At 37.7% G+C, this 26,259-nt stretch overlaps 5 protein-coding genes across 23 annotated transcripts in view; 2 read left to right on the forward strand and 3 right to left on the reverse strand.

Annotated features, from left to right (window-relative positions):
* Nucleotides 1-82: 82 nt before the first annotated feature.
* On the reverse strand, nt 83-13,753 carry LOC111457522 (phosphoglucan, water dikinase, chloroplastic-like). Of its 19 annotated transcripts, XM_023099767.1 has the most exons (22): nt 13,041-13,750; nt 12,040-12,955; nt 11,357-12,006; nt 11,107-11,146; nt 10,540-11,064; nt 9,565-9,651; nt 9,356-9,487; nt 9,149-9,274; nt 8,852-9,030; nt 6,892-6,976; nt 5,536-5,703; nt 5,396-5,448; nt 4,765-4,973; nt 3,857-3,975; nt 3,532-3,602; nt 3,325-3,442; nt 3,045-3,131; nt 2,814-2,900; nt 2,657-2,733; nt 2,394-2,568; nt 2,170-2,278; nt 83-1,160 (listed from the first exon to the last, which is right to left on the reverse strand). In XM_023099767.1, exons 1-22 carry the CDS (start codon nt 13,268-13,270, stop codon nt 259-261), a joined length of 5,145 nt encoding a protein of 1,714 aa, XP_022955535.1. In that variant the 5' UTR covers nt 13,271-13,750; the 3' UTR covers nt 83-258. The 19 variants fall into 19 exon arrangements, with proteins under 19 accessions (XP_022955535.1, XP_022955528.1, XP_022955524.1 ...); XM_023099760.1 differs by having other exon boundaries at nt 11,107-12,006; nt 13,041-13,751; XM_023099756.1 differs by having other exon boundaries at nt 10,540-12,006; nt 13,041-13,304; nt 13,570-13,750.
* Nucleotides 13,754-15,128: 1,375 nt separating this feature from the next.
* On the forward strand, nt 15,129-17,312 carry LOC111457526 (probable xyloglucan galactosyltransferase GT14). Its single transcript, XM_023099776.1, has one exon. It carries the CDS (start codon nt 15,509-15,511, stop codon nt 17,138-17,140), a length of 1,632 nt encoding a protein of 543 aa, XP_022955544.1. The 5' UTR covers nt 15,129-15,508; the 3' UTR covers nt 17,141-17,312.
* An 84-nt stretch (nt 17,313-17,396) lies between these two features.
* On the reverse strand, nt 17,397-20,141 carry LOC111457529 (probable aldo-keto reductase 2). Its single transcript, XM_023099779.1, has 4 exons — nt 19,588-20,141; nt 18,449-18,621; nt 18,268-18,370; nt 17,397-17,959 (listed from the first exon to the last, which is right to left on the reverse strand). Exons 1-4 carry the CDS (start codon nt 20,002-20,004, stop codon nt 17,618-17,620), a joined length of 1,035 nt encoding a protein of 344 aa, XP_022955547.1. The 5' UTR covers nt 20,005-20,141; the 3' UTR covers nt 17,397-17,617.
* Nucleotides 20,142-23,735: 3,594 nt separating this feature from the next.
* Nucleotides 23,736-24,579, forward strand: LOC111457933. The gene is made up of 2 exons (XM_023100383.1): nt 23,736-24,070; nt 24,208-24,579. Exons 1-2 carry the CDS (start codon nt 23,909-23,911, stop codon nt 24,553-24,555), a joined length of 510 nt encoding a protein of 169 aa, XP_022956151.1. The 5' UTR covers nt 23,736-23,908; the 3' UTR covers nt 24,556-24,579.
* Nucleotides 24,580-24,722: 143 nt separating this feature from the next.
* LOC111457934 (nuclear transport factor 2B) overlaps nt 24,723-26,259 on the reverse strand; it is a 2,372-nt gene continuing 835 nt past the window's right edge. The window contains exon 2 of the mRNA XM_023100384.1: nt 24,723-25,008. Within this exon, the coding sequence (XP_022956152.1) occupies nt 24,934-25,008 (75 nt within the window). The 3' untranslated portion in view covers nt 24,723-24,933. The remainder of the gene's footprint in view (nt 25,009-26,259) is intronic.

A 26,259-nucleotide genomic window follows, 5' to 3' on the forward strand; every position in this document is an offset into this window, starting at 1 on the left:
AAAAAAAAAAAAAAAAAAAAAAAAAAAAAAAAAAAAAAAAAAAAAAAAAAAAAAAAAAAAAAAAAAAAAAGAATGTAGTCGATTTGATAATGATTGAGTGACATTATTTCCTCGGCCAGCTCGAACCAAAGAATAACTTTAGTTAAATCATTTATACTAAGATTAACGATATACATTTAGGCCTAGACAGAATGATATTTTCTATCTTCACCGTTTCATCGGCCTCCAAGAACTTGGCCATTAAAAACATTGAACGTTCTACAATGGCTGCGGGCGTGCTTGAACAATATAAATGTCATCCCCGACGACGCAGCCTTCGACATCCTGTGGGCAGGCAAACTTGCATTCCAAGAAATACCCAACAGAGCAAAGACGTCGACCTAGCTGCTCACGAAATTTCGGGTCGATAGACAATGGCTTTTTACTGTAATCTACAGTAAAACGTGCCATTTGACCATCAGCAGGACAAGCAGCAAGAACTCTTAGTTCTTCACTGAAGTTTGCAAAGGCCAGTGTTTGTACTAAACCATCAAACTTCCCGAACGAAAGTCGCCACGGCGTGCCACGGGTGCTAGAAGCCAGAGTTTCGCCAAGTCCACAGGCAATTTCAGCCTCAACATACTTGCCATTTTGGTTGGTTGGGCTGTATGTGTGCAGAACAAATGACAATTCAGGAGAAAGCATTTCTTGTACCAGTACTGCCATTAAAGCATCCTTCTGAGGTACTCCAGCAGCTCGTCTGCTTAGAACTGCTCTTCGAGTGTACAACGACGCCCATACTTTGCTAACAGCGTTTCTAAAAACAGTTGGATCTCTCAAACTTACATTTGGAATTGACTCGTAAAGTCCAGCAGCTGACATGCCAGCCAAATCCTCGAGATTTGCACTCGAACGGACGATTAAGCGTGCATCTTCAGGAAATATTGTCCCTAAACTATCAATTATGTCTTGTGTCAATTGCAGAGAAGACACCAAGTCATGGAGTTGTTTGCAAAGTTCATCTAGTTCCACTCCTACTTTTGCTGTTTCGATTTGTTCCAGAATAGATATGAACTTTTCCATGGAATTAGTTTGAGTGAGTGCTAATTCCATAGAACCAAATGGAATCACTGCACCTGCAGGAACTCGAAATGCAGCTGGAATCTGTAGACTTGTAAAACCTGCCAACCAACGTCTGGTTATGTGTAATATAATAAAGAGCTGGAATTGAAATAATAATAATAATTAACAGAATGTTTTATATTTTAGTTTGGAATGAAATTTAGCCCAGCTCGTCGAAAATGACAATTAACGGAATAGAAATCCATTCGCTTCATCTTTGGTGGAGCAAATAAGGAAAACCTTTGATGTCTCGAGAGTCTAAGCTCTAAGACTATGGGTGTAATAGCCCAAGCCCACCGCTAGCAGATATTGTCTTCTTTGGGTTTTCCCTTCTGGGCTTCCTCTCAAGGTTTTAAAACGCGTCTGCTAGAGAGAGGTTTCCACGTCCTTATAAAGAATGCTTCGTTCCCTCTACAATTGATGTGGGATCTCACACTCCACCCCATTAGGGGGCCAACGTCCTCGTTAGCACACTGCCCGATGTCTGGCTCTAATACCATTGTAACAGCCTAAGCCCACAGCCAGCAGATATTGTCCTCTTTGGACTTTTCCTTTCAAGCTTCCCCTCAAGGTTTTAAAACGGGTCTACTAGGGAGAGGTTTCCACACCTTTATAAGAAATGTTTTGTTCTCCTCTCCAATCAACGTAGGATCTTACAATCCATTCCCCTTGGGGGCCCAATGTCCTCGCTGGCACACCGCCTAGTGCCTAGCTCTAATACCATTTGTAATAGCTCAAGCCTACTGTTAGCAGATATTGTCCTCTTTGGGCTTTCCTTTGCAGGCTTCCCCTCTAAGTTTTAAAACACGTCTACTAGGGAAAGGTTTCCACACTTTCAAAAGGAAGGTTTCGTTCCCCTTTCCAACTGATGTGGGATCTCACAATGGGACAAGCGCGAATTTTTCTAAGAAGTTCATATACTTTCATGATGTAATTAACAGAAATTTTCCTTATGCATGGCTGCCTATGTTAGGACTTCATACCGGTTCATTTCAGGTGGAATATTACAACTCAAACCTAGTTTCTTCACAGACAAACTTAAGGGAAAAAGATTGATCCAAAATTTACCTTTATCAGAGATGGCAGCCAAAGAAGCCAAACGACCACAAACTGCAGCTTTTGCTCCTGCAATTCGAGCATCTGCATCAGCAAGCGGTACCACTCCAGAAGAAATTCCCTAGACAAAAGTTCAACCATCACTAATATAGAGAAAAATCGATATATACTGAGAGATGAAAAAAAAAGGAAGACATGTCCAATGTCCAAACGTCATTGAGGAACGATTTGACTACATTATACGACACCTGTGTCGGGTATGGAGCTCCAGAGGCAGGTAATAAGGGGTCTTGCATACTGGACTTTTCAAAACTAAACACGTACTCATCTGGAGCAGTTCTGGCAGGAAAATTATCAGTGCTTGTATCTGATGGAGGATATATATGAACAGAAGTTGCCGATGCTTCCATCCTACACATCTCAACAAAAAACGTAACACTTCGTTAAGCATCACCCTACAATCACCATGAATAAGAACATGAACCAAAAACCATACAACCTCACAAAATTCCCCAGAAGTTTCTGCAGAACAGAAGTTCTTTCGTCGTCCTCACATGTAACAAATACAACTTTTTCCTACAAAGTCGACACGCATTATCGTTGATACTGTACAACGGCGTTTGAAAAAGACACTATTTTAGAGAGGCTGCACTTACTTGTCGAGCCCTTACACCAAGATGAGATAAATGAGGTAGTTCCTGTAGTAGCACAACTCCTGTTATGTTGCTCCCAGCAGCTGTTATCTGCAAATCATCAACTTTAACAACATTTTATTTTATTTTCCTTCATGGAGTAGCATTCTAATACCATCAATATCATAAGAAAGAGGTGCAAAACGATATCGACGCCATAAATAGGGTAAGTGAAAGGGATATTTAGCTTTGAACCTCTTCATCGCCATCGGCTTTGTTAACCATAAGAATAACAGGCCCTTCTATGGATGTTGGAAGAGACCCTGGGACAATCCTCTCAACCTGAAGAAATACTCACAATTACATAATATTTGGGTTGCAGGCAAAGTTATGTGCAATTTCCAGCATAGACGTGTTTTAACGTGTTAAAATGATAGATAGATTGCAATGTTTGTGACGAGCCTCGCTCAACTTCTTTACGAACTTCATTTCACTTCAAATACTTAATTCTCGTGAAACAAATAAACACGAGCACCTGAACAAATGTTCCTTCAACAGATCCTGGCACAAGAACATCCCAACCCTGCGATCCAAGTGCGGTTCTGATTGCTTTCAAAAGAATCGTGCATAGCTTTGATACCTGAAAAATTACGCTAGAGTTTCCCGACAGACTTCAGCATCAACTCATGGTCGACAAACGGTAATAAAGAGGAATAGAATAAAATTACCCAAACCGTTATACCTAGCACGAATTTCAGCTTCAGTATATGTTCTCACACTGTTTTCAGGGATCCCAAACGCTTTTCCAAGCATCTGAAATGAACGCCAATTACAGATTCTACGTTACGTCATGCACAAGACAAGAAGAACCATATAATCCTCTACAGCAGTCTAAGACCAAGGTTGTATTTAGACGGATGATATTTCCACAGAAACTATAGCTATTTATAAATTTACTTTTGCCCGCAAAACCACACAGAAATAGATTGGTTGAGTTCATGGTTCAGCACATTACCATCTCATTAAGTAGTTATTGTCGTGTTTATGATAAACTGATGTATTCATACCTTAACTTTCTCAGGGAATATTTGAAGAAGCGCTTCAGAATATTCCTCAGTCAGCCTCCTTGTTCTATCAAGAGTAGCCTTAAGCCTCAATCCCCAAATAGTTTGGCCATCTTCACTTCCTTGATAAGAAAAATAACAAATTCATGTGGTGGTTAGCTAAGCATATAAATCAAGTCAGTCATAGAAATGCAATTGATTTAGAGCTACTAAGCATGAACACCTTAATATGGGTAAAGAGTCCTACATAATATAAATAGGACACCCATATTTGTTAGACGTGTGTTAGAACTTGGTTAAGCACAACAAATACATATCCAACATTTGAACAAATAAAATTTGTGCCAGACACTAGTTGGATATGCATTGTTGTGATATCCCCCAACCAACAAAACACCTTTTATAAGGATGTGGAAACCTCTCCCTAGTAGATGCGTTTTAAAAACCTTGAGGGTAAGCCCAAAAGGGAAAGCTAAAAAAGGACAATATCTGCTAGCGGTGGACTTGGGCCGTTACAATTGCACATTTGCTAAGCACAGTAAAGACGTCAGACACGTGTAGATATATGATCAACCCTTGTTGGAACACTTAAACTAAAGTGTTCAAAACTTCTTTTTGTACTTATTTGTCGAATATATATATATATATATATATATATATATATATATATATTTATTTATTTATTTATTTATTTTATAAAAGACAATTTCATTGATGATTGAAATTTACAAAGGGGTGTTTACAAAAGACCTTCCTAATTTGCAAAGAGGGAGGCATAACTATACCGAAGTATTTCTTTTTCCCAATAACAAATAAATAAATAAACAATAAGTCTATTTCTGATCTTGTTAATTTTATGCAGAAAGAAGAAACCCATTCTTTTTTTATGTTATGCTAAAGACAACAATTACCTTCCCTTTCAGCGAGACCTCTCTCCTTCCAAGCACGAATCTCATTTACGATAGTCACACACTCTTTTGGCTTCCAACCAGATAAGCCCAGCTGATGAGTACCAAAAATAAGGGCATCCAGTGGATCATTCCAAGAGCTTACATTCTTTGACTTCACATTTTCTACCAGCATATCACCACCCCTTGTTGCCTCCATCACATTTATAAATCTAATAACATCAGTGATAATTAAAGACCATCGGAATAACTCAACTTTAAGCTTTAAGTAAATCAATTTTCAGTTTGTAGCTTCCTGGAGCTAACATCAAAATGTTTCCCTAAAATGCTTTCACAACTTTCAAGAAATTAGGATGGCCTAAACAGGGAAAAAGATCCAAAAGATACCTATGCTTAAAAACAACAAAAAGTTTTCACTTGTAAGACTCTACTGCCTCTTCCAACTACAGTCAACCTTATCTCCGAGTCCGGTCGAGTGAGTAAAAGTTATGTAGTATAAACAGGCTCGCCACTTCACATATTTCCTAGGGAACTCTATAACATAAATGCTTTACAAGCAATTCGATTCGCTATGTACTGTAGGCCTCTACAAAAGACAAGAAAAAAGGCTGTAGGAAGCCTGAAAAATATGTACCTGCTAAGAAGAACAAACAAATAGTCCTCAAGCCCGATCTCACAAAGACGCCACTGCACGTGCACAAAAGGGTGGAAAATAAGAGATGTTTGAATCCTAACTTGATTGATTTTATAAATAAATACTTTCAATTGGCTTACTTTTTGTCGCATGGCTATTGCTGTATCAGAAGCATCATTTCTCAAGCCACTTTCAAGACCTCTTATGAGTATTTCTCTCAAAGCATTCAATGATTGAATGGTTTTCAAAACCAGGTCAGTGCCTTGATTTTGGAAAGAACTTCCCAACTCATCTGCAGCATCCAAGTTCTGGAAATAAAATACCATACGACCAAGGCCTATTAAGCAATCTGAACCTTTTCATCAATATCCTTGAATTACAAGAAACAATGTCAATAGAAAAGTATGGAAAAAATACAATTTTTCTATGAGTTTCAAACCCAACGTTTTGATCCCTAAGCTTAGGGAAACTGGTTTTTTTGGTCCCTGCCATCAACTTCCCATTACTAATAGAAAGTTGATTGAATATTCTTTTATTATATTTTCTTAAGTTGACATGACTTTTCTTTATTAAATAATATCTTTTAATTTTTTAAACTCAAATAAAAATAAATATTTTGATACCATTTTTTAAAATTTCCTTCTTTCTCTTCTCTCTCTCCCCTACCCATCCTTCTCTTTCCTTTCTCATCCTCTCCACTTCAACCAACCTTGTCGATGTCGCTCATCATCGCCAACTCCCTTTGATCCAAAACAAGGGATCTCTCCCTCATTTCAGATCAAAGAGTGGTGACAATGATTGGTGACAGCGACGACGAGGTTGGTGGCCTTCCCTTTGATCCAAAACGAGGGATCTCTCCCTCATTTCAGATCAAAGAGTGGTGACAATGATTGGTGACAGCGACGACGAGGTTGGTGGCCTTCCCTTCGATCCAAAACGAGGGATCTCTCCCTCATTTCAGACCAAAGAGTGGTGGCAACGACTGGTGACAGCAACAACGAGGTTGGTGGCTGTGGGGGAGGATGAGAAAGGAAATAGAAACGAAGAGAGAGAAAATACAAAGAAGAAAAGATTTAATTTACAAATGTCACGTTGGCTTAAGAATTTTTTTAAAAAAATCTAATCACCTTTCCATTAGCTACAATAATGTAAAACTAAAAGCAAGGACCACTACCATTTTTCTAAGCCTCGTAGATTAAAATGTCGAGTATGAAAACTCGGGGACTCAAATGCAACCAAACTCGAACCACAAGAACCAAAATGAATTCTTCCTAGAAGTATTTATTTATTAAGTTTTATTGTGAAATTGCCAATTGCAGAATTGAAAGCTCATATGCATATGAGAAGATAATGTTCCAACTGATAGTATCTTAAACAAGAGTTAATAATTGCATTTTAGTTAATCACTTATTTCATTAAATTAATATCAACAAATTTAACATGAATTAAATGTGGCTTTCCTATTAAAAAACAAATTTAACAAGACAAAATATCACCTTTTTGCACTCCAAGAAGTAGGCAAGAGCCGACAAGCCATGTCCATCAACAGACTCCTTGATTGATTCAAGTTGTTCTGCAAGGCTGAAAATAGCACAAAATTCTCACTTGCAGAAAGAGTATAGGTATTGGATTTGCGCTATAAATTGACTCAGCATAGACATGTTACAGGATTTTAACGAACTTGTTTAAAGAAGTGAAAAGACATCTTAGCCCCAGGATGAAAAAACTTTTGTGATATCCCACATTGGTTGGGGAGGAGAACGAAATACCCTTTATAAGGGTGTGGAAACCTTTCCCTAGCAGACACGTTTTAAAACCTTGAGGGGAAGCCCAAAAAGGAAAGCCCAAAGAGGATAATATCTGCTAGCGGTGTGCTTGGGCCGTTACAAATGATATCAGAGCCAAGTACCGGGCAATGTGCCAGTGAGGAGACTGTTCCCCGAAGAGGGGTAGACATGAGGCGGTGTGCCAGTAAGGACGCTGGGCGCCGAAGGGAGTGGATTTGGTGGGGATCCCACATCGATTGGAGAAAGGAACGAGTGCCAGCGAGGACGCTGGGCCCTGAAGGGGGGTGGATTATGATATCCCACATTAGTTGGGGAGGAGAATGAAAGACCCTTCATAAGGGTGTGGAAACCTTTCTCTAGCAGACGCGTTTTAAAGCCTTGAGGGGAAGCCCGAAAGGGAAAGTCCAAAGAGGACAATATCTGCTAGCAGTGTGCTTGGGCCGTCACAAAACTATTCTCAAGGATTGTAATAATTTCATATGAGTCATCAAGTTTTAATTTGACAAATTGAGCATTGAAGATGTAGCCTATCAGTCAACAAATGGTGTACATGCATTTAATATCAATACAAGATCACAGTAATGCATAAGAGAGAGAGAGAAGGGGGGTGAATACCCATTCCCATTCTAAAAATAATGTGAATTCTTATAAAGGCACAACATTCTTATTACTACTTAGGCTGTAAATGTGAAAGTCCGCCTTGATGATAAAAGATATGATCTCAAAGATTTGGCACAGATCACTCTTGAGCTTTTCTGTAATAAAAATCGTCTGATTTCTGTACATGTGTTACTGGACATAACTTCCTAATACATTGTTGTCCTCCATTACATCCATGAGATAAGGAGAAGATATGGAAGATATGCAAACCACAATCAGTGGGAAAGCTCTTCAAAAATAATTTATGTAACAACCCAAGCCCACCGCTAGCAGATATTGTCCTCTTTAGACTTTCCCTTTTGGGCTTCCCCTCAAGGTTTTTAAAACGCATTTGATAGAGAGAGGTTTCCACACCCTTATAAAGAATGCATTGTTATCCTCCCCAACCAATTTGGGATCTCATAATCCACCCCCTTGCGGAGCCCATCATCATCTCTGACACTCGTTCCCTTCTCCAATCGATGTGGGACCACCCCCCAATCCAAACCCCCTTGCTGACACATCGCCCGATGTCTGGCTCTAATACCATTTGTAACGGCCCAAGCCCACCGCTAGCAGATATTGTCCTCTTTGGGCTTTCCCTTTTGGACTTCCCATCAAGGTTTTTAAAACGCGTCTACTAGGGAGAGGTTTCCACACCCTTATAAAAAATGCTTCGTTCTCCTCCCCAACCGACGTGGGATCTCACAATTTAGTTGTTAAAGCTTGAGTTATACTCAAAGAGGGAGATCTCCAAGTTCCTTGAATTTCTTAAGATATTTTACTATATTTTCTTCCAAGTATTTAATACTATTTTCATTTCAATTTTCCAACTCCTATCAAATTGGTGTCGTTGCATCGATTTTAGCCATAGATGACAGAAATCTAAGCACCTTGAATGCATGTAGTGAAAAGAAAGATGCCAACTAGTACATTTCATATATATATTACAGTACATGCAGCACATCAAACATAAATATCTAAGAAAAACGCGATGAAGAAAGGCAAGTAATGGGATTCCTTATCTGACCTCCCAGCATTGAAGAAATCTTTCAATTCTTGGTAGAATATTTTGAACTGCTCTATAAAGACCTGACTATATTCTCCGGGGTTCTTGGTTATCCTTGTAAGCATTGCTTCTGTGGCAATTAAGTCCTCCGGACCAGCATTGCGATGAAGCTTGTTTTGTATTGTATGTTTGATTTCTTGCTGAAAAATGAAACTTCAATAAAAAAAACCATATAAATTGTACTCTCCAATGATCCAATAGGAATCATTAGTGAAAGAAAAATCTTACTCTGACATTGAGAGGTCTTCAAAGCATTACCTTGAGATCATGAGGGATATCGTTCCGATGAGCAATATCTCGTATACGTGTTAAAGGAACAGATGAAGTAAATTCTGATTTAAAAGATGGCAAACATGGATGAATTTTTCGGACGATAAGAGATGCCTGAATGTGAAAAGAAAAGAAAACAAGTTTTAGCTGAAAAAAGAGATCAAAACAAAGAAGCTAGTAGTAGAAGTAGACTACCTGGGGAGAAATATCTTTCTTGGACAACGATCGTTCTAGTTCGCGAAATATAATCCTAGAAGTTTCAGCATGCCTATCTGGCCAGTGATGACCCCCATCTTCAAGACAAGGGATTTGACCTGTATTTATCCACTAAACAAGAACGATCTTGAGAATATAGGAGTACAGAATAAGAAAAATGATTACTAAAACAAGATATTGAAGAGAACCTTAAGGTAGATAGCAGAATATATCAATGACTCCAGGCACTCCTCAGCGTGCACATTTTCGACTAATAATTCACGCACAACTTCAAGCTGCACAAGTAAAAGTTGGAGAATATATCAGGAGGATAGGTTTTGATAATTTTGTCAAAATGAAGTACATAGTGAATTCTGATCCATGCTAAAATTTGAAAGCCAAAAGGACATCAAATGACTTTCTTTTCTCTTCATTAGGGTTGGACTACTAACTAAAAGTTCGTTAATAAGATCCTTTGTTTTATTCTCGTAAAAAAAAGTGGTCTTTTTTTCGTTGGGTATACTGAATTAGCTAGTCTGTCAGCGGCTTAAACGAACCTTTTCTCTTCTTTTTTCTTTTGAAAGAGACACTTATCTATAAATCGATTGAAATTACTAGAAGCCATCCTAATTAGTGTTAATCACAAAGGGAAGTATAGCTATCAAATGCATTAAATAGTCTTGTCTCATTTTCAATCACATAACAAGGCTCACTCTTCTTAAGAACAGATATGTACCTTAGCCACTCAAAGGTGGGTGACCTTTAGACTCGGCGAGCTCCCTACTAGTTAAACCTAATAATCTAGTCACCACTCGAACAACACTTCCCAAAAGTTAAACTAATGACTTACAAGATCAAATGACTTATAAAAGCATTAAAAATGTACCCAAGGCTGACAAGTTGTTCATAAGGATGTTGTACTTGGCTTTGCTCCTACATAGGACCAGCAATTAATGTGTTTACAGAGCCTAAAGGATAAGCACTCTAACAAGTAAGAATCTCATTCTTTGTAATTGATTAAACACACGTAAACAGACACATATCCAACACTACATTAGAAGCCAGGTTGGTTTCAAAGAAATAAAACAAGATAGACTAAAGAAAGGCATAAAGATCATCAGACATACACATCTATCAGCCGAACTCGAAATAAAGAAGAAAAAGAGACGGGTCTGTTAAAATACCTTTCTCCTCCAATTCCTGGCATTTTTATCTCCTTCTACCAACTGTAGAGCTAACCCCTCAAGACCAGAAGTGTCCCAAATCCCCTCAGATTCCCGGTTGGGGTGTACCAGATTCCCTTTCCACTGCCCAACAAAAGGACTGGCCTCATCTTCTACCAAAGGGCCATTGCCAGCTTCAACATCCCTGTCCTTTTCATCTCCTTCGTTGATCCCCCTCACATCAAAAGGGAACATTTCATCTCCTTTGTTGACCCCTTCTGCATCCAGTGGCAACGTTTCATTTCCTTCTTCGATCCCCTTTGAATCAAAAGACAAAGTTTCTTCTCCTTCATTTATCTCCTTTGCATCCAAAGGCAAGGTTGTATCTCCTTCAGCGATCTCCAGTGCACCCGAGGGAAAGATTGTATCTCCTTCAGCGATCTCCTTTGCATCCGAAGGCGACGTTTCATTTCCTTCAGTGAAATCCTTTGCATCCAAAGGAGACGTTCCATCCCCATTAATCTCTTCTGCTTTCAGGGGCAACATTTCATCTCCTTCACTAACCTTCTCTACATCCCAAGGCAACATTTTATCTCCTTCACTAACCTCCTCTACATCCAAAGGCAACCTTTTATCTCCTTCGCTAACCTCCTCAACACCCAAAGGCAGCATTTTATCTCCTCCACTAACCTCCTCGACACCCAAAGCCAACATTTGATCTCCTTCACTAACCTCCTCGACACCCAAAGCCAACATTTTATCTCCTTCACTAACCTCCTCGACACCCAAAGCCAACATTTTATCTCCTTCACTAACCTCCTCGACACCCGAAGCCAACATTTTATCTCCTTCGCTAACCTCCTCTACATCCAAAGCCAACATTTGATCTCCTTCACTAACCTCCTGTACATCCAAAGCCAACATTTGATCTCCTTCACTAACCTCCCGTACATCCAAAGCCAACATTTGATCTCCTTCACTAACCTCCTGTACATCCAAAGCCAACATTTTATCTCCTTCACTAACCTCCTCTACATCCAAAGCCAACATTTTATCTCCTTCACTAACCTCCTCTACATCCAAAGGCAACCTTTTATCTCCTTCGCTAACCTCCTCAACACCCAAAGGCAGCATTTTATCTCCTCCACTAACCTCCTCGACACCCAAAGCCAACATTTTATCTCCTTCACTAACCTCCTCGACACCCAAAGCCAACATTTTATCTCCTTCACTAACCTCCTCGACACCCAAAGCCAACATTTTATCTCCTTCACTAACCTCCTCGACACCCAAAGCCAACATTTTATCTCCTTCACTAACCTCCTCTACATCCAAAGCCAACATTTTATCTCCTTCACTAACCTCCTCTACATCCAAAGCCAACATTTTATCTCCTTCACTAACCTCCTCTACATCCAAAGCCAACATTTGATCTCCTTCACTAACCTCCTGTACATCCAAAGCCAACATTTGATCTCCTTCACTAACCTCCCGTACATCCAAATGATCTCCTTCACTAACCTCCTCTACATCCAAAGCCAACATTTTATCTCCTTCGCTAACCTCCTGTACATCCAAAGCCAACATTTTATCTCCTTCACTAACCTCCTCTACATCCAAAGCCAACATTTTATCTCCTTCACTAACCTCCTCTACATCCAAAGCCAACATTTTATCTCCTTCACTAACCTCCTCTACATCCAAAGCCAACCTTTTATCTCCTTCACTAACCTCCTCGACACCCAAAGCCAACATTTTATCTCCTCCACTAACCTCCTCGACACCCAAAGCCAACATTTTATCTCCTCCACTAACCTCCTCGACACCCAAAGCCAACATTTTATCTCCTTCACTAACCTCTTCTACATCCAAAGGCAACATCTTATCTCCTTCACTAACCTCCTCTACATTCAAAGTCAACATCTTATCTCCTCCACTATCCTCCTGTACATCCAAAGGCAACATTTCATCTTCTTCACTAATCTCCTCTACATCCAAGGCCAACATTTTATCTCCTTCACTAACCTCCTCTACGTCCAAAGGCAATATTTCATCTTCTTCACTAACCTCTTCAACATCCAAAGGCAACATTTCAACAGCCTCACCAGTTTGACTCCATTGATAAACTGAGCTAAATTTCCCTATCTTAGGCAGATGGAGAACCCGGTTATCTCCAGATTCCCACAACACACTCCCATCCTTTCCCACAATGACGAACTTGAACTCGACTCGCTCATCCCCTTTAAGCTCTAAATCGCAAACCCACCCATCCTCACTCCAATTCAGAAGAACACAATTCTTCCAAGAGCCCAAGTCTTCAGATGACCCTAGAATTGCTACAGACTCCCCAAATTCAACTTGGTGAGCCAACCTCACCTTCAGAAGAACCTTCCCGCCACTTCCCAGTTCCCCAGTCATCCTTTGCTCTACATCTTCCCTGTTAAAAACCAACACCATTTCGTGATCATCGCAGTAATCAGGTGAAGCAATAAAAGAACACTTCAAAAGATAGCCCACTTAACCTGATAGTTCCTTGAGAAGCAGAGGAAGCCCCACTGACGACCTGTCTATTATGATTACAAAAAGAAGAAAGACACCCAGGTTCGGAAAAAATAGTCAAATGAAAAGGGTTTTTACGGCACTGCAGCTGGTGATGGTGGTGGCAATTCAAAGTACGTGGGAATGGGAACCTATTACACAAATGAATATGCGAAGAAGTTATAGAACAATGCGGAGCGCGAATAGAACCCATTATTCCTCCAAGGAGCGAAGTGCCACTGATATCACTGCAGGCATTCCAAACCCAACATAGTTAATTGCTTCAAGCGAGAAAGAACAGAAACAGAGATAGAGAAAGTGAGTTAACTCGAGATTGTACTTCCGAGTTCGCAATGGATGGAAGATATTTTCTAATTATGAGGCAATCAATCAATCAATCTCCAGACTGAATGTGGCAATGAATCGCACCTTAGCCACTGAATTTAACAACAATTACGAAACTGATGATAATTATACAAAAATTTTCATATAAAAGACAAGCAATAAGCATACAGAAGACAGAGCTAGAAGCCAAAGGCGAAAAGACGCTTCCCAAAATCCCAATCCGTCCACTCTGTCTGAGGCGACGCATGTGCTTAGACGTTGTTTTTCCTTCTGGAGCGGATGATGAGAGAGCTATGAACCGCAAAATCAATCCGCAGCCTTCCAGAAATTTTTGACACGATTTACTGATTTAGAAAAGGGGAAAAAAAACGACTTTTTGGATTTTTTTTTTTTTTTTTTTTTTTTTTTAATCTTTTGCCACCAAATAAAGTTTTTCAGTAGACAACACTACTTCACACCCAAAAACAATCGAGCTACATTTGAATTAAACTTAGAGATGGAATTCTTCTTTCGTTTCTCGACATTGAAGTAAGACTAAGTCTATGAACTTACTATCCTACGTCGGAACAAGTTGATAGGATCCCTTTTTTACATCTCCGGGTCCCTCCCGTGTGGCGGCATGGAGGCGAAAAAAATGAAAGAGATGGATGAAATTTCTCTCTCTTTTGGTATAGCGAGCCCAGCAGAAGCCCTGCACGATGAGCTGTTTAAGAACTAATTGAGCGGGAGGAAAGGGGGAGATCTGAGACCTAAAACTTCTCGAACATTGTAAGTATCCATTTCAGATTCCTTATGTAAACATACTTGTAGGGTCGACTTGAATAAGCACGAATAAGCTAGTAAAATAAGTTGACATTTGACTGTTCTATTGTGTTTTATTGGGACTTTGTTAAGATAATTGACTTGCTTAGTACACGAGTAAACGAGTTAGGATCGTTCTTCGACCTTCTAAGTTTAATTGGGCAAATAGAGCCACAATTTCCCGAGTTTTGTAGTAAGTTATGATAGGTTCTTGGATGAGTGTGGGACGGTGAGATTTAGTTTCCCTAATTGATGATAATAAATAATATACGTACGAGTACAACAAGTCGAGTAAGAAAATAAGTAAATATACCTATTACTCACGAAAAGAGTTCACTTTCGTCTTCTTCTACGATAAATAAAGAATGGTGCCGATATTGAAGCAGCTTACTGATGGTCGTTCGCTTGCTTCTCTAAAGTTAATAAACCGTTACGAAATTAAAAGGATTCCTCTGTTGAACGAGCATCCTAATTGTCTTTGCATTTTTAACATTTAAAAAAGAAAAAAAAAAAAAAAAACAAAATTTTTTACGGTTCTTAAAATATTTTAGTCATTTATTTCCAAATAAAATATAATCTTTTTGGAATCTAACATTTAAAATATTTTATTTTTTAATGGTATATCTCATTTGAATCTCTCGTATGGTTAGAACAAAATTAAAAATAATAATAAATAAATAATACTCGTGTTAATCATCATATACAGCTAGAATATTGAAATAATTAACGGTGTTTTCAACCATTATGGCCTCAGATGATATTGAATTGAACAATAAATAAATTAATAATGAGAATCGAAAAGCATAACACTAACAGATATTTTAAGATATGATAAAATCGAAACGAAACAAATTAGAAACTTCTCAGATATTACGATTGATGCTAAATCTATAATGATTCGATTTTAAGGAAGTTTGTCGAGCAATCGAATTAAAAAAGGAAAGAAGAAATAATTGTACGGATATGTTTAGAATGTTCATTTTAGGACCTAAATACTTTGCCTTGTATGGCTTTATTCACTTCCTCCCTTTGAACAACAAATAAAATAAAAATAACCCTTTTCATTCCTTCTTGTTGCAGTCTTTTCTAGCAGATTCTCTTCTTCCTTACTATAAAAGAGATCCTTCTTCGACGTTCGTTCATCATAGGATCGCTATAGTTATCGTTGCTTGACGTATATCTTCCTATACCGTATTACTGAACTCGTTCGAAGGAGGTGTCCCTCTCTCGAAGTTGTGATTTTGTTTAAGAGTTGTCTTGTGCTCGTAAGTGCGTATGTTACGATTCCATTGAGAACAGATGAACAATGAAGATCATAGTTCCAAAATGCACCAATCCAATCTCTTCTGTTGCACTAATCTCCTTCATCTTGTGCTCTTTATTTGTCTTCTTTGATTACTCTGCCTTGTATGAATCAAGAACAAAGGAAGTCACCTTCTTAACCAATGACTTCCCTAATTCCTCATCCATTTCTTCATCACCCAACCCCTGCATTGATCAAAAACCAACAGAAGAAGCCATTAAAGCTCTGATTCCGAGCTCCTCAATTGACCAAAAACCAATAGAAACTCATAACAGCTCCTCTTCCATTACTAATCCAGCCAGAAGATCAAGAAAAAGAGCTGTTCATGGCAGAGGAAGAACCAGAAAAGCCAAAGCAGAGGACTCATCATGCCAGGGGAAATTCATTTACATTCATAATCTTCCCAAGAAATTCAATGAAGATTTGGTACAGAACTGCAAATTACCTCATATGAAATGGTCTGAAGTTTGCAAATTTGTGTGGCATAACGTGGGATTAGGCCCAGAAGTTCAGAACAATTCCCTGCAAGATTTGACTAACAAAGGCTGGTTTTACACCAGCCAATTCTCCTTGGAAGTCATATTTCATCACAGAATGAAGCAATATAAGTGCTTAACAAAGGATTCCTCTAAAGCAGCAGCAATTTTTGTGCCATTCTATGCAGGCCTTGATGTTGGACCTTACCTATGGGGATTCAATATCTCTGTAAGGGACAAAGGGCCAATTGAATTGGCTAAATGGCTATCACAAAGATCAGAGTGGAAAGCCATGTGGGGCAGAGACCATTTCTTGATTGGTGGAAGAATCGCTTGGGATTACAGAAGACACGACGAAAATGACTCAGATTGGGGCTCAAAACTCATGTTTTTACCAGAACTCAACAACACGACAATGCTGACAATAGAAACAGCGTATTGGAACAATGATATAGCAATCCCATATCCCACTGATTTCCACCCTTCAAGGGACTCCCAAATCATAGACTGGCAGAGGAAGGTTACAACACAGAAAAGGCCATTCCTTTTCTCCTTTGTCGGAGGAACAAGGCCAAAACAAGAAACCTCCATTAGAGGGGAGCTCATAAACCAGTGCAAAGCTTCAAAGAACTGCTTCTTTTTAGCCTGTATCTCTGGAGAGAATAAATGTAGTGACCCTGCTACAGTAATGAACACGTTTATGAGCTCTGTTTTCTGCTTGCAGCCACCAGGGGATTCATTTACAAGAAGATCAATGTTTGATGCCATTTTAGCAGGGTGTATACCTGTTTTATTTCACCCAGGAACTGCTTATGGACAGTACAATTGGTACTTTCCAAAGGATCACCAGAGATACTCTGTTTTCATTCCTTCAAACAAGATCAAAGCAAAAGAGGTGAATGTTAGTGAGGTTTTGGAGAGAATTTCAAGCAAGAAAATCTTGGAGATGAGAGATGAAGTGGTTAAGATGATTCCTAGGGTGATTTACGCAGACCCCAGATCGAGATTAGAGCGTTTTGAGGATGGTTTTGATGTTGCAGTTAAAGGGATTCTTGAGAGAGTGAAGAGGGTAAGGAAGGTGATTGAGGAAGGTAAAGATCCTAGCGTTGGTTTTTCTGATATCAACTTGAAAAAGTTTGAAATGGTTGGGTTTACATGAAACAGACATGGCAATTATGATATCAGTTCCTGATGTTTTGATATTATGATGCCTTTGGTTCAAGTTTTCTGGTGTTCTATTGCTTGTTTGTGAGAGATTCTTGGTGGTATCTTTCTCAATTTGTCTTTGATTCTTGTATGAACTTAATCTAAAAGTATTTTAACTGTTCTTCGATGAATATGTGGGTTCAACTTGCATCCCTACTAGATCACACCATTTTCTGATTGATTCCCAAGAATGTACCGAACTTTCTACAAATCCCAAGCTAAAACTCAATTGTCATAAACATTTCTCATGTTCGAGTACAGTACACACAAGACCATCGTCCCAGTGACAGTTGACAAATCATGGCATTTTGGTCAACTTTCAGCTGAATCAAAGATGGTTGTAACATTCTTTTTATTGAAAAACGATAACAGAACACACAGGCAGCAGACTCTGAAAACACAATGACAAGCCCATACCATGCCAAGCAGCTTAGATAGAGGCTTTCCATGAAGAGAAGGGTGGTGTCTCAGAGTCCTTCCATGTCGCCAGGGAGCTTGAATATCGATCGCCTTTGACTGCATCAACTGAAGCAAGGCCTTCGAGCTCGGCCAGTTCTTCAGGTGTGAGTTTAACGGATAAAGCTCCAATGTTCTGGTTGAGATTTTCAATCTTAGTCGTTCCGGGAATTGGACACACATCATTTCCTTGGTGGTGAACCCAGGCCAGAGCCAGCTGCGATGAGGTGCACCCTTTTCTTTCTGCTATTGCGCTAACCTTCTCAAATACAGTTTTATTGTGCTCGAGATTTTCGCCTTGGAACCGTGGCAAATGCTATACAGCAAAAAGAAACAATAATAATGACAATTGAAACAGAATCTCAGTAACTTGAGCTTGGAAGTTAACTAGAAGAGCATGTTCCTGACACTTAAGCTTCAGCGTTCGATGTAAGGTGAAAAGGGAACCAACAAAATAGAAAGACTTTAGAAATCAATATCTACCGAGAATTCAAGTGACAAACCATTAAAACTTGATGTAATAGTTTGATCATCTTTAAAATTATATGATCTGAACTTATATTGCATAAACGACTAAAATTCGTTCAAATAAAATGAAAGTCAATTTACTATTTAGATGCAAACCTTCCGGAAATCATTATTTTGGAGACCTTCAACAAGCTTGGGCCCAGATGAGAAGAAACCTCGTCCAAGAGGGCTGTATGCCACAATTCCAATGCCAAGTTCCCTTTGACAATTGAAAGAATAATATTGAGGTCAACAATCAATCGAACAAAGGTGGATACTGGAATTAATAAATCCTCACCTGCAAGTAGGAATGATCTCTTCTTCAACATCTCTTGACCACAAAGACCACTCAAGCTGCACAGCTGTTATTGGATGAACAGCATGTGCCCTTCTGATTGTGGAAGCTGAAGCCTCAGATAGACCTATGTATTTCAGTTTACCTTCTTCCACCAATTTCTTAAGCTCTCCAATCTTTCCATAGACAAAAGGGGGAAACGTCATCACGAGAAGTTGAAGACTGAAAAACTTTCTCAACTTGTAAAAATTGTTACACATTCAAACATAAAAGTAATGAGGTGTACACAAATTTATGCTCATTAGTGCAATTAACAGCTCAAGCCACCACTAGCCGATATTATCCTCTTTGGGCTTTCCCCTCCGAGGTTCCCCTCAAGTTTTAAAATGTGTATGCTAGGGAGAGGTTTCCACACCCTTGTAAGGAATGTTTTCCAACCAATGTGGGATCTCACACTTAAGTTGTTTAAAACTTATCCAACCAGAACTAACTAGAACAGCTTAGTTAGAGTACATCCCCTCAAATGAATAACCAGATGATGACGTGAGTTAGGACATTGATGTAAGAAATTCAGTTCCACATTGCGCTGTTCGGTGTATCAGCTGCTCGATGTGCAGTAGAGATGAATGTGAAAAGAACATCCTTCCTCACAGTTTGCTCGTAAATAAATGAAAATCAATTGGACGTGTTATCAAGAAGCAATGTCCGGATATTGTAATGATTCAAGAAATTAAATTGAAAACGTTGGAAAGGAAAACCCTAAGATCTCTTTGCACTATGGGTTGACATTGGTTGGGAAGAAAGAGAAGGCTTTTGAAAGATCAGAGGCTTTGTCCATTATCAATTAATGTTATCTCTGGAAATGGGAAGGAGTGTTTGATCTCCTTCAAATTCGAGACAGAAATTTAGGGCAAAATGTGGGTTTTCATTTCCAAATCAAGACATAGAAGTCAAAGTACTTTCACCTAACATTAGGTCCCAATCCCTACTGACAAATATGCCAAAACGCAGTATATAATAGAAAGCGAGCAAAATCAATTCAAATCCAGAGGAACTCGTTATACTCCACTCACACCAACACGATTCATCATACAAATCCAAACAACATAGCAGCAACAGAGTAGAAGGAAGAAGCAACAAACCGTGACTTCAATCGGAACCCTCTTATCAATCCGATGCTGGTAATAGAGATCGATGCAATCGACATCGAGGCGCTTCAAACTGGCCTCGCAAGCGGCTCTTACATAGGCCGGATCTCCGCGTATTTCCCTCTTGCCATCAGCAAAACTAATACCGAATTTGGTGGCCAATTCAACCTTATCTCTGACGCCGCCCTTGAGAGCCTTTCCAACGAGGATTTCGTTGGTGAATGGGCCATAGACGTCGGAAGTATCGAGGTGAGTGATGCCGCGTTCGACGGCATGGTGGATTAAAGCAATCATGTCGGAGTCAGGCTTGGGGGGGCCGTAGAAGGCGGACATGCCCATGCAGCCGAGCCCCTGTGCGGACACTTCGAGGCCTTGAGATCCGAGCTTGATTCTAGGAACTTGAGAAGCCATTTTTGTGCGGATGAATGAGGTCGCCGGAGGGAAGAGAAGTCGTCGGAGGTGAGGGAGCAGAGCATAAATGGCTGAGTTTGAGCCACACTTATAGCAGTGGGGGTTGGTGGTTGATGCTTCGATGGTGCAGTCGCGTTTTGCCTTTTCCTGCCGGCCATCAAATTTAAAATATCAAAGCCGACCCAAATAAGAAGCTTCTAATTTTAGGGAAATATTATAAAAAGAAATAAAATTACAAAATATATTTTTAAACTAAAAAAATAAATATTCATATTTTTTAAATAAGTTAAAATATTTATTATATGCATATAATTACATTCATGCCTTTTTTAATTATTAATCTTAAATATAAAAAAAATTACAATTAATGAAAGATTAAATCATAAAAATACTTATATTTCATATATTGTCTATATTTTTTTTAAAATAATTAATAAATTATTTAAAAAATATTTTAAACTTTTAAATATAACATTAGCCTCACCTATATAAAATTTTATTAAAAAATTTACGGATATTTATTTCTAAAAATTTATGGGTATTTTTGAAAGGTTGTTTCTAATGTATTTGTAACGGCATAAACCCACTGATAGCATATATCGTCTCTTTGGGCCTTCACTTACGGGTTTTCCCGCGAGATTTTTAAAACCCGTTTCCTAAAAATAAGTTTCCACACTTTTATAAAAAATGTTTCGTTCTCTTCTACAACTAATCTGGAATCTCACAGTCTACTCACTTCGAGACCCAACATCCTTGCTATATAATGAAGTTTATTATACGGCTCGTATAGTAGCTAAAAGTTTTCATTCCAAATGTACTAATTATAAAGAAACTTTTAGTCGGTTCGTTAAACCCATTAGTATTACGTGTTTAGCCCTATAAACACGTCTAATAAACCAAACCATACGCATATTTCTTACTCTAATAATACAATTCTCTAAATACTTTTACAAATCTTTGGTTTTCAAGTGTTTCCTTATCTTCTACTCTAAATATCACTACTTACCCGTCACTCGGTCGCCAAAGAAGACCAGCTAGTTGACTCGAATCGTAATTAAAAAACCGACCCAAAAAGTAAATTCATTTCAAGTCGTGCTCGGTCTTTTAAACAATAAAAATAATTTTTAAAAAAAAAATGGAAGATTTTGTCATGTTTTGTAGATGGGGCAAATAAAAACAGGGGGGAGAGAAAGCAGAGGAAAAGAAGCAACAATGGCGGATTGGGGGCCGGTGGTGGTAGCCGTGGTTCTGTTCATCCTGCTATCTCCAGGGCTGGTGGTTCAGGTCCATGGCGCTGAAAAGTTCATTGAGTTCGGAAATTTTGAAACCAGCGCCACCTCCATTTTTCTTCACTCCCTCATCTTCTTCGCCCTCTTCTGCCTCTTCACCCTCGTCCTCCACCTCCATATCTACATCTGATAGGCTTCCTTTTCCCTCTCTTTTCAGGTTTTGATTCTCATTTTCTGTCGTTACCCGTCTTTTCGATCTAAATTCGTGTGAATTCTCTTTTCGTTTCGTTTTAAAAATGACTTTATGTTGATGAAGATGTTGTCGTTTTAATGTATGTATAGTGGGTTTTCTCGCTTTTGCTCGAGGTGGGATTGTGTTTGTTTGCGTTATAATATCGTTTTTTTCTATGTTCTCGATCCTCTCGATACTTCGTTTTAGGGATGTATATGGGTTGGATTGAGATGGAGAAATTATTTCAGTTGGTTGGGTACTTGACCCGAACAACCCGTATTGAGCTGGGTTGGTTGGGTTGGTGACCCAAACAACTCAAATAGAGTTCACACTCCAACCTTCCCTGATTGAGTTGGGTTATCGTACTGTTTATTATTATTATTATTTTAAAAATTTAAATATAAAATATTTATAAGTTTGAGTGCATCCCTCACATTAGTTACAAATGTCAAATATTCTTAATATTCATAATAATTTTAAAACTAGGATAGGGTTGTAACTCTATTTTCGGGTTGACCCGACCAAAAAACTGCTAACCCGTGACCCGAATTTTTCAATTTTTCAATTTTCCAAAAATTTAACCTAACCCAACTCGAAAAAGATCTAACACAACCAAACGTTTATGGTTTGAGTTAGGTAGTCTGGATTAGTTACGTTATTAGGTCATATGAACGTTCTACCTTGGCTCCTCTCTCGTGCGCCGTCTCTTTCATTCCAATTTTTTAAAATTTATTTTAATTTAATTGTTCAATAATTGAGTGAAAGATAATAAAATTAGGTCAAAGGATAGACATAGACCAAGTTATTTATTTATTAAATTAATTATTTAAAGTATTGCAGGTGGGTGGATTTTTATGCTATTTAATTGGTATTTCTAGCAATAATTTAATGAAATTAATTGTTTTTTCTTTCAATAAATAAATGTGAAATTGAAAATTGATAATTTTAATATTAAAACAAATAATGTAAACCTAAAACTTATTATATTCTAAAAAACCAAAAAATTATTATTTTTGGTAATGTCTCATTCATTTAATTTAATTATATTAAAATTTTAGATATTTAATTTTTAAATTACATAAATGATGTAATGCAATTTGTCATTATTTATTTTAATTACATTGTGTTTTTATGGTCAAAATAATTTTATAAATCTTCTGTTGACAGTAAAAGGTGTTAAGTAAAGGGTGTTAATGTTACTTTTAAAATTTTATGAATATTTTTTAAATGTTGAATTCTTTAAAAATATTATAGATATTTTTGAAACATTCTCAAAAGTTTAAAGGTATTTTTGAAACAAAATACGAATACGATAAACAAAATTTTCAAGTTTAAATTTTAAAACCATAATCAACACAATTTTGTGTTCTGTCTTAATTGAATTTAGTGTTATTCGACTCGTCTAATGGCTAAGATGGGTCGTTCCAAAATGAATGGAGTTTTAGCAATTACTTCCATAACCAAAAATTACTATTACCTACAAATCTTATAAAGTAAATGTGTTACTATTATCTTAAAAACGACGAATATGATACCACGTTCGAATAAAAACAATTTTGGATGAGATGATTCAGAAAGGGTCAAAAGAATTGAAAATCGTTATCCACCTTCATTTCGGTGGCTCAATCATAGGAATTCCAAATTTAAACCGGAAAATTTCCTAGAATCCACGTGAATGACGATAAAGAAACTCATGTTGGTACGTGGGGATAGCCTTTACTCTTAGAAGCGAAAAATGAGTAGCATGACCATGTCGCAAAAGATGTAGGTATGTCATCGAGAAATGAGTACCGTGACCATGTCACAAAAGATATAGGTATGTCAGCAATGAATGAGTAACGTGACCGTGTCGTAAGGGGGACGTAGATATGTCAAAGGAGGTGCCAAATTTGAATTTTAAATCCTTTTCCAAATTCACTTTTTTGACTTTTTAGTTTGACTTTTTGGTTTATTATGCGGGACATTGACAGGCCAACTAATATCGAATTCTTTTGATTATTGAGCTCTTTAATTTGTAATTAGTACTCAACATAAAATATTAAAAATAAATGAGCAAATTACATAAAAGTATAAAATAACTGAACCACCTTCTATTCATTTTAATTAGAAACTTTCAATTTCATTAAATTACATCTTAAATTTAAATAAATATTATAATCATAATCTTAAATTTTAAAAACTGTTCGCAATTTTAAATTTTCATGTAAAATTTTAATTTATTGAAATAAAAGAGTTTATGAAAACTTTTACTTTATTTTATGTTGAATTAGTAAGGAATTATATTAAATATGAATAAAAAAAACAAAGAAGGGAATGAGTGACAACAAACCATTCGAAAGCCACCACGTGTCAAAGAGCAATTGGAGGACGTTCCACTAGGAAAACGATACGACTCTGCTGCCGGAGGAAGCGGAGAGGGGAGGGTGGAGAAGCAGAAAATAAAATGGGTAAAGAAAACCAGAGGATGGCGGAAGCGGCGGCGGAGGAGATGGAGCTCATCAGCCTTGCGATTCGAAGGTTGATGGAAGAGAACAACAACAGAACCGCCTCTCACCGGAGCTCCGGCGGCGACGATCTGCAATTCCTCTCCCGATTACTCTCTCAGGTTAGACAGTTCATCAATTCTACTCTCTCTCTCTCTCTCTCTGGTTTCTGGGATTAGATCAGTTTGTTTCAGAAGAACACAGAAACTGACATATATAATAAAACATCTTAATCGGCGTTCTTCACTACCATGAACAGGTGGAATCAACCAGAGAACAGGGGCGGCGCAAGCACTCCCAACAGGATGATAAAATAATTCAGAAAAACGTAACAGAGAAGGAGATAGTGAAAGAGATAAAAGAAGTGCAGAGGCAGAATTTCATAACTCACTGCCTTGTTTCCGCCATGGTTGTCCTCAACGTTGCTTGGCAAGTTTCTGAGGTGTCCTTTATTTTGAAGCTCAGAGATGGGTTGAGTAACCCATTCAAGAACCTGGCTAGAATTCTGAAAAGAAACACAACTTCAGCAATACAACATAAGATTGAAGCTACTGAATTGCCTGCCTGCCTTACCTCATGTGAACCTACCAGATTTTCACTTGAATGACCACAAAATCCAGTAGTAGCATCATCAAGATCCCAAGTTGTTTGTAATTTTTCAGGCATTATAACAATGTCTGTAATTTTTTATCATTCATATTTCAATTTTCATGCTGTAGAAGTTCAAAGTTTCGATTTTTACGACGGGTATAATAGCATATAGTAGTATGAGCAAATCACTTGAATTTGAAGAAAGCATCTATTTCATCAATACTCAATAACAATCAAGAAATTCGACTTTGCATAGGCACACATTGAAGCATAAGCACAATAAAATATAATCCAAGTTCCAATTTGAAATGTCCAAAAAACTGAAAGGTGATAAACAAACTGGTTGAATGACCTGACATCTCAGGCCTCCCAATACCACAGTTTACTCTCAACTTCAGGCATAGTTCAATCGGAATATGTCGTTCAGCACATAGAAGCTTCCCTGTGGAGTTGGTATCAAATGGAACATCTGAAAGCACGGAGTAAAGTAATTTAGAACTCACAACTGTACAGCCTATAGAACAAATCCTCAAGTAACCAAAAGTAAATTGATCCACAACAAGAAAGAAAATTGTCCACAAAGTAATTCAATCTTCAAATTTAGCAATGAGTTCACTCAATTCTTCCAAGAACATTTTAACATAATTGAATTTGATTCATAATAATACAAACAAGAAAATCGAAATGCCTATGCATCACATTTTCAATGGCTATTAACATTAGAAAACTATTTTGTATTTCACTACACACAATACATTTTCACTAATATGGTTATTCCAAGAATATAAAATATAACATCATATGTACCATCATTCCATATTTTGTTTTAACAATACAGTTGTGATTCATCATTCTAAAATAAATTCCATTCCATGTGGAATTTGAAAATGGATTCGAGTTAGAAAAAGTAAATGAAGAACATACAAAAACATTATTCTTGCATTCCCAGAAAATGATATATGATATATCTAAATGTACAAAATTCTCAATGAGATTACAGATAACGATCACAGATTATTACTTCACAGATATCATCACAATAAGCCAAGGAAATTGTAACAAGCATATACATTTGGGTTCAAACATAACAGCAGGATGAACTTTCTTAGTCACCTCAGAAGCCCCCGTAAATAAAACAGCAACCATGAACTTAAAACAAGTTAGCAGTTTAGCACTATTTTAGAGTTAAATAATCAAGCATCTTTTTCCTATTTTGCTCATTATGCTCATGCTTGTAAACCAGAAAGCTGGCCAATTGAACTTGTTCCGTGATATTTCTTTTCAGAAATAAGAACCCAATGGAAAAATATAAATAATCTCAGACATGCTGAAGCCGCCAAATACCAAATACATTCAAAATAAGAAAACAAGCATATCAGTATCTCAAGCTTGATCTACATTCTCACTATCCCTCTATAACAAATAGAATTCCGATGAAAACCCCTAGATCTACACGTACAAAGACAACGCAAATTAAACAAGGCCTAACGATATTTCAAGTGCTCGAACGCATAAATTAGAGAATCAAAAGACCATTTCAGTCAAAGCAGTCCAACTAAATAACACTGATCGATCGGCTAACTCCAAGAGAACACTAGATCCAACCAAGATCAATCCATAAATCCAACATCAGGCTAACAAACTGAAACAAATCAAGCAACATCTTCATTAAAAAAAAAAAAAAAAAAAAAAAAAAAAAAAAAAAAAAAAAAAAAAAAAA

This window comes from Cucurbita moschata, unplaced genomic scaffold, assembly GCF_002738365.1.
Source record: "Cucurbita moschata cultivar Rifu unplaced genomic scaffold, Cmos_1.0 Cmo_Scf00020, whole genome shotgun sequence".
NCBI lineage: Eukaryota > Viridiplantae > Streptophyta > Magnoliopsida > Cucurbitales > Cucurbitaceae > Cucurbita > Cucurbita moschata.

Coding starts and splice junctions, on each gene's coding strand:
- LOC111457522 (XM_023099756.1), bottom strand. CDS start 13,270: ATGGGTTCTATTCGCGCTCCGCATTGTTCTATAACTTCTTCGCATATT. Junction 9,652..10,539: donor CCAGGAATTGGAGGAGAAAG/GTATTTTAACAG, acceptor TTACTTGTGCAG/CTTGAAGTTGTGCGTGAATT. Junction 4,974..5,395: donor TTGTTTGTTCTTCTTAGCAG/GTACATATTTTT, acceptor TGATGTTATTAG/ATTTATAAATGTGATGGAGG.
- LOC111457526 (XM_023099776.1), top strand. CDS start 15,509: ATGAAGATCATAGTTCCAAAATGCACCAATCCAATCTCTTCTGTTGCA.
- LOC111457529 (XM_023099779.1), bottom strand. CDS start 20,004: ATGGCTTCTCAAGTTCCTAGAATCAAGCTCGGATCTCAAGGCCTCGAA. Junction 18,622..19,587: donor GGGTTCCGATTGAAGTCACG/GTTTGTTGCTTC, acceptor GTCTATGGAAAG/ATTGGAGAGCTTAAGAAATT. Junction 18,371..18,448: donor GAGATCATTCCTACTTGCAG/GTGAGGATTTAT, acceptor CAATTGTCAAAG/GGAACTTGGCATTGGAATTG.
- LOC111457933 (XM_023100383.1), top strand. CDS start 23,909: ATGGGTAAAGAAAACCAGAGGATGGCGGAAGCGGCGGCGGAGGAGATG. Junction 24,071..24,207: donor TCTCCCGATTACTCTCTCAG/GTTAGACAGTTC, acceptor TACCATGAACAG/GTGGAATCAACCAGAGAACA.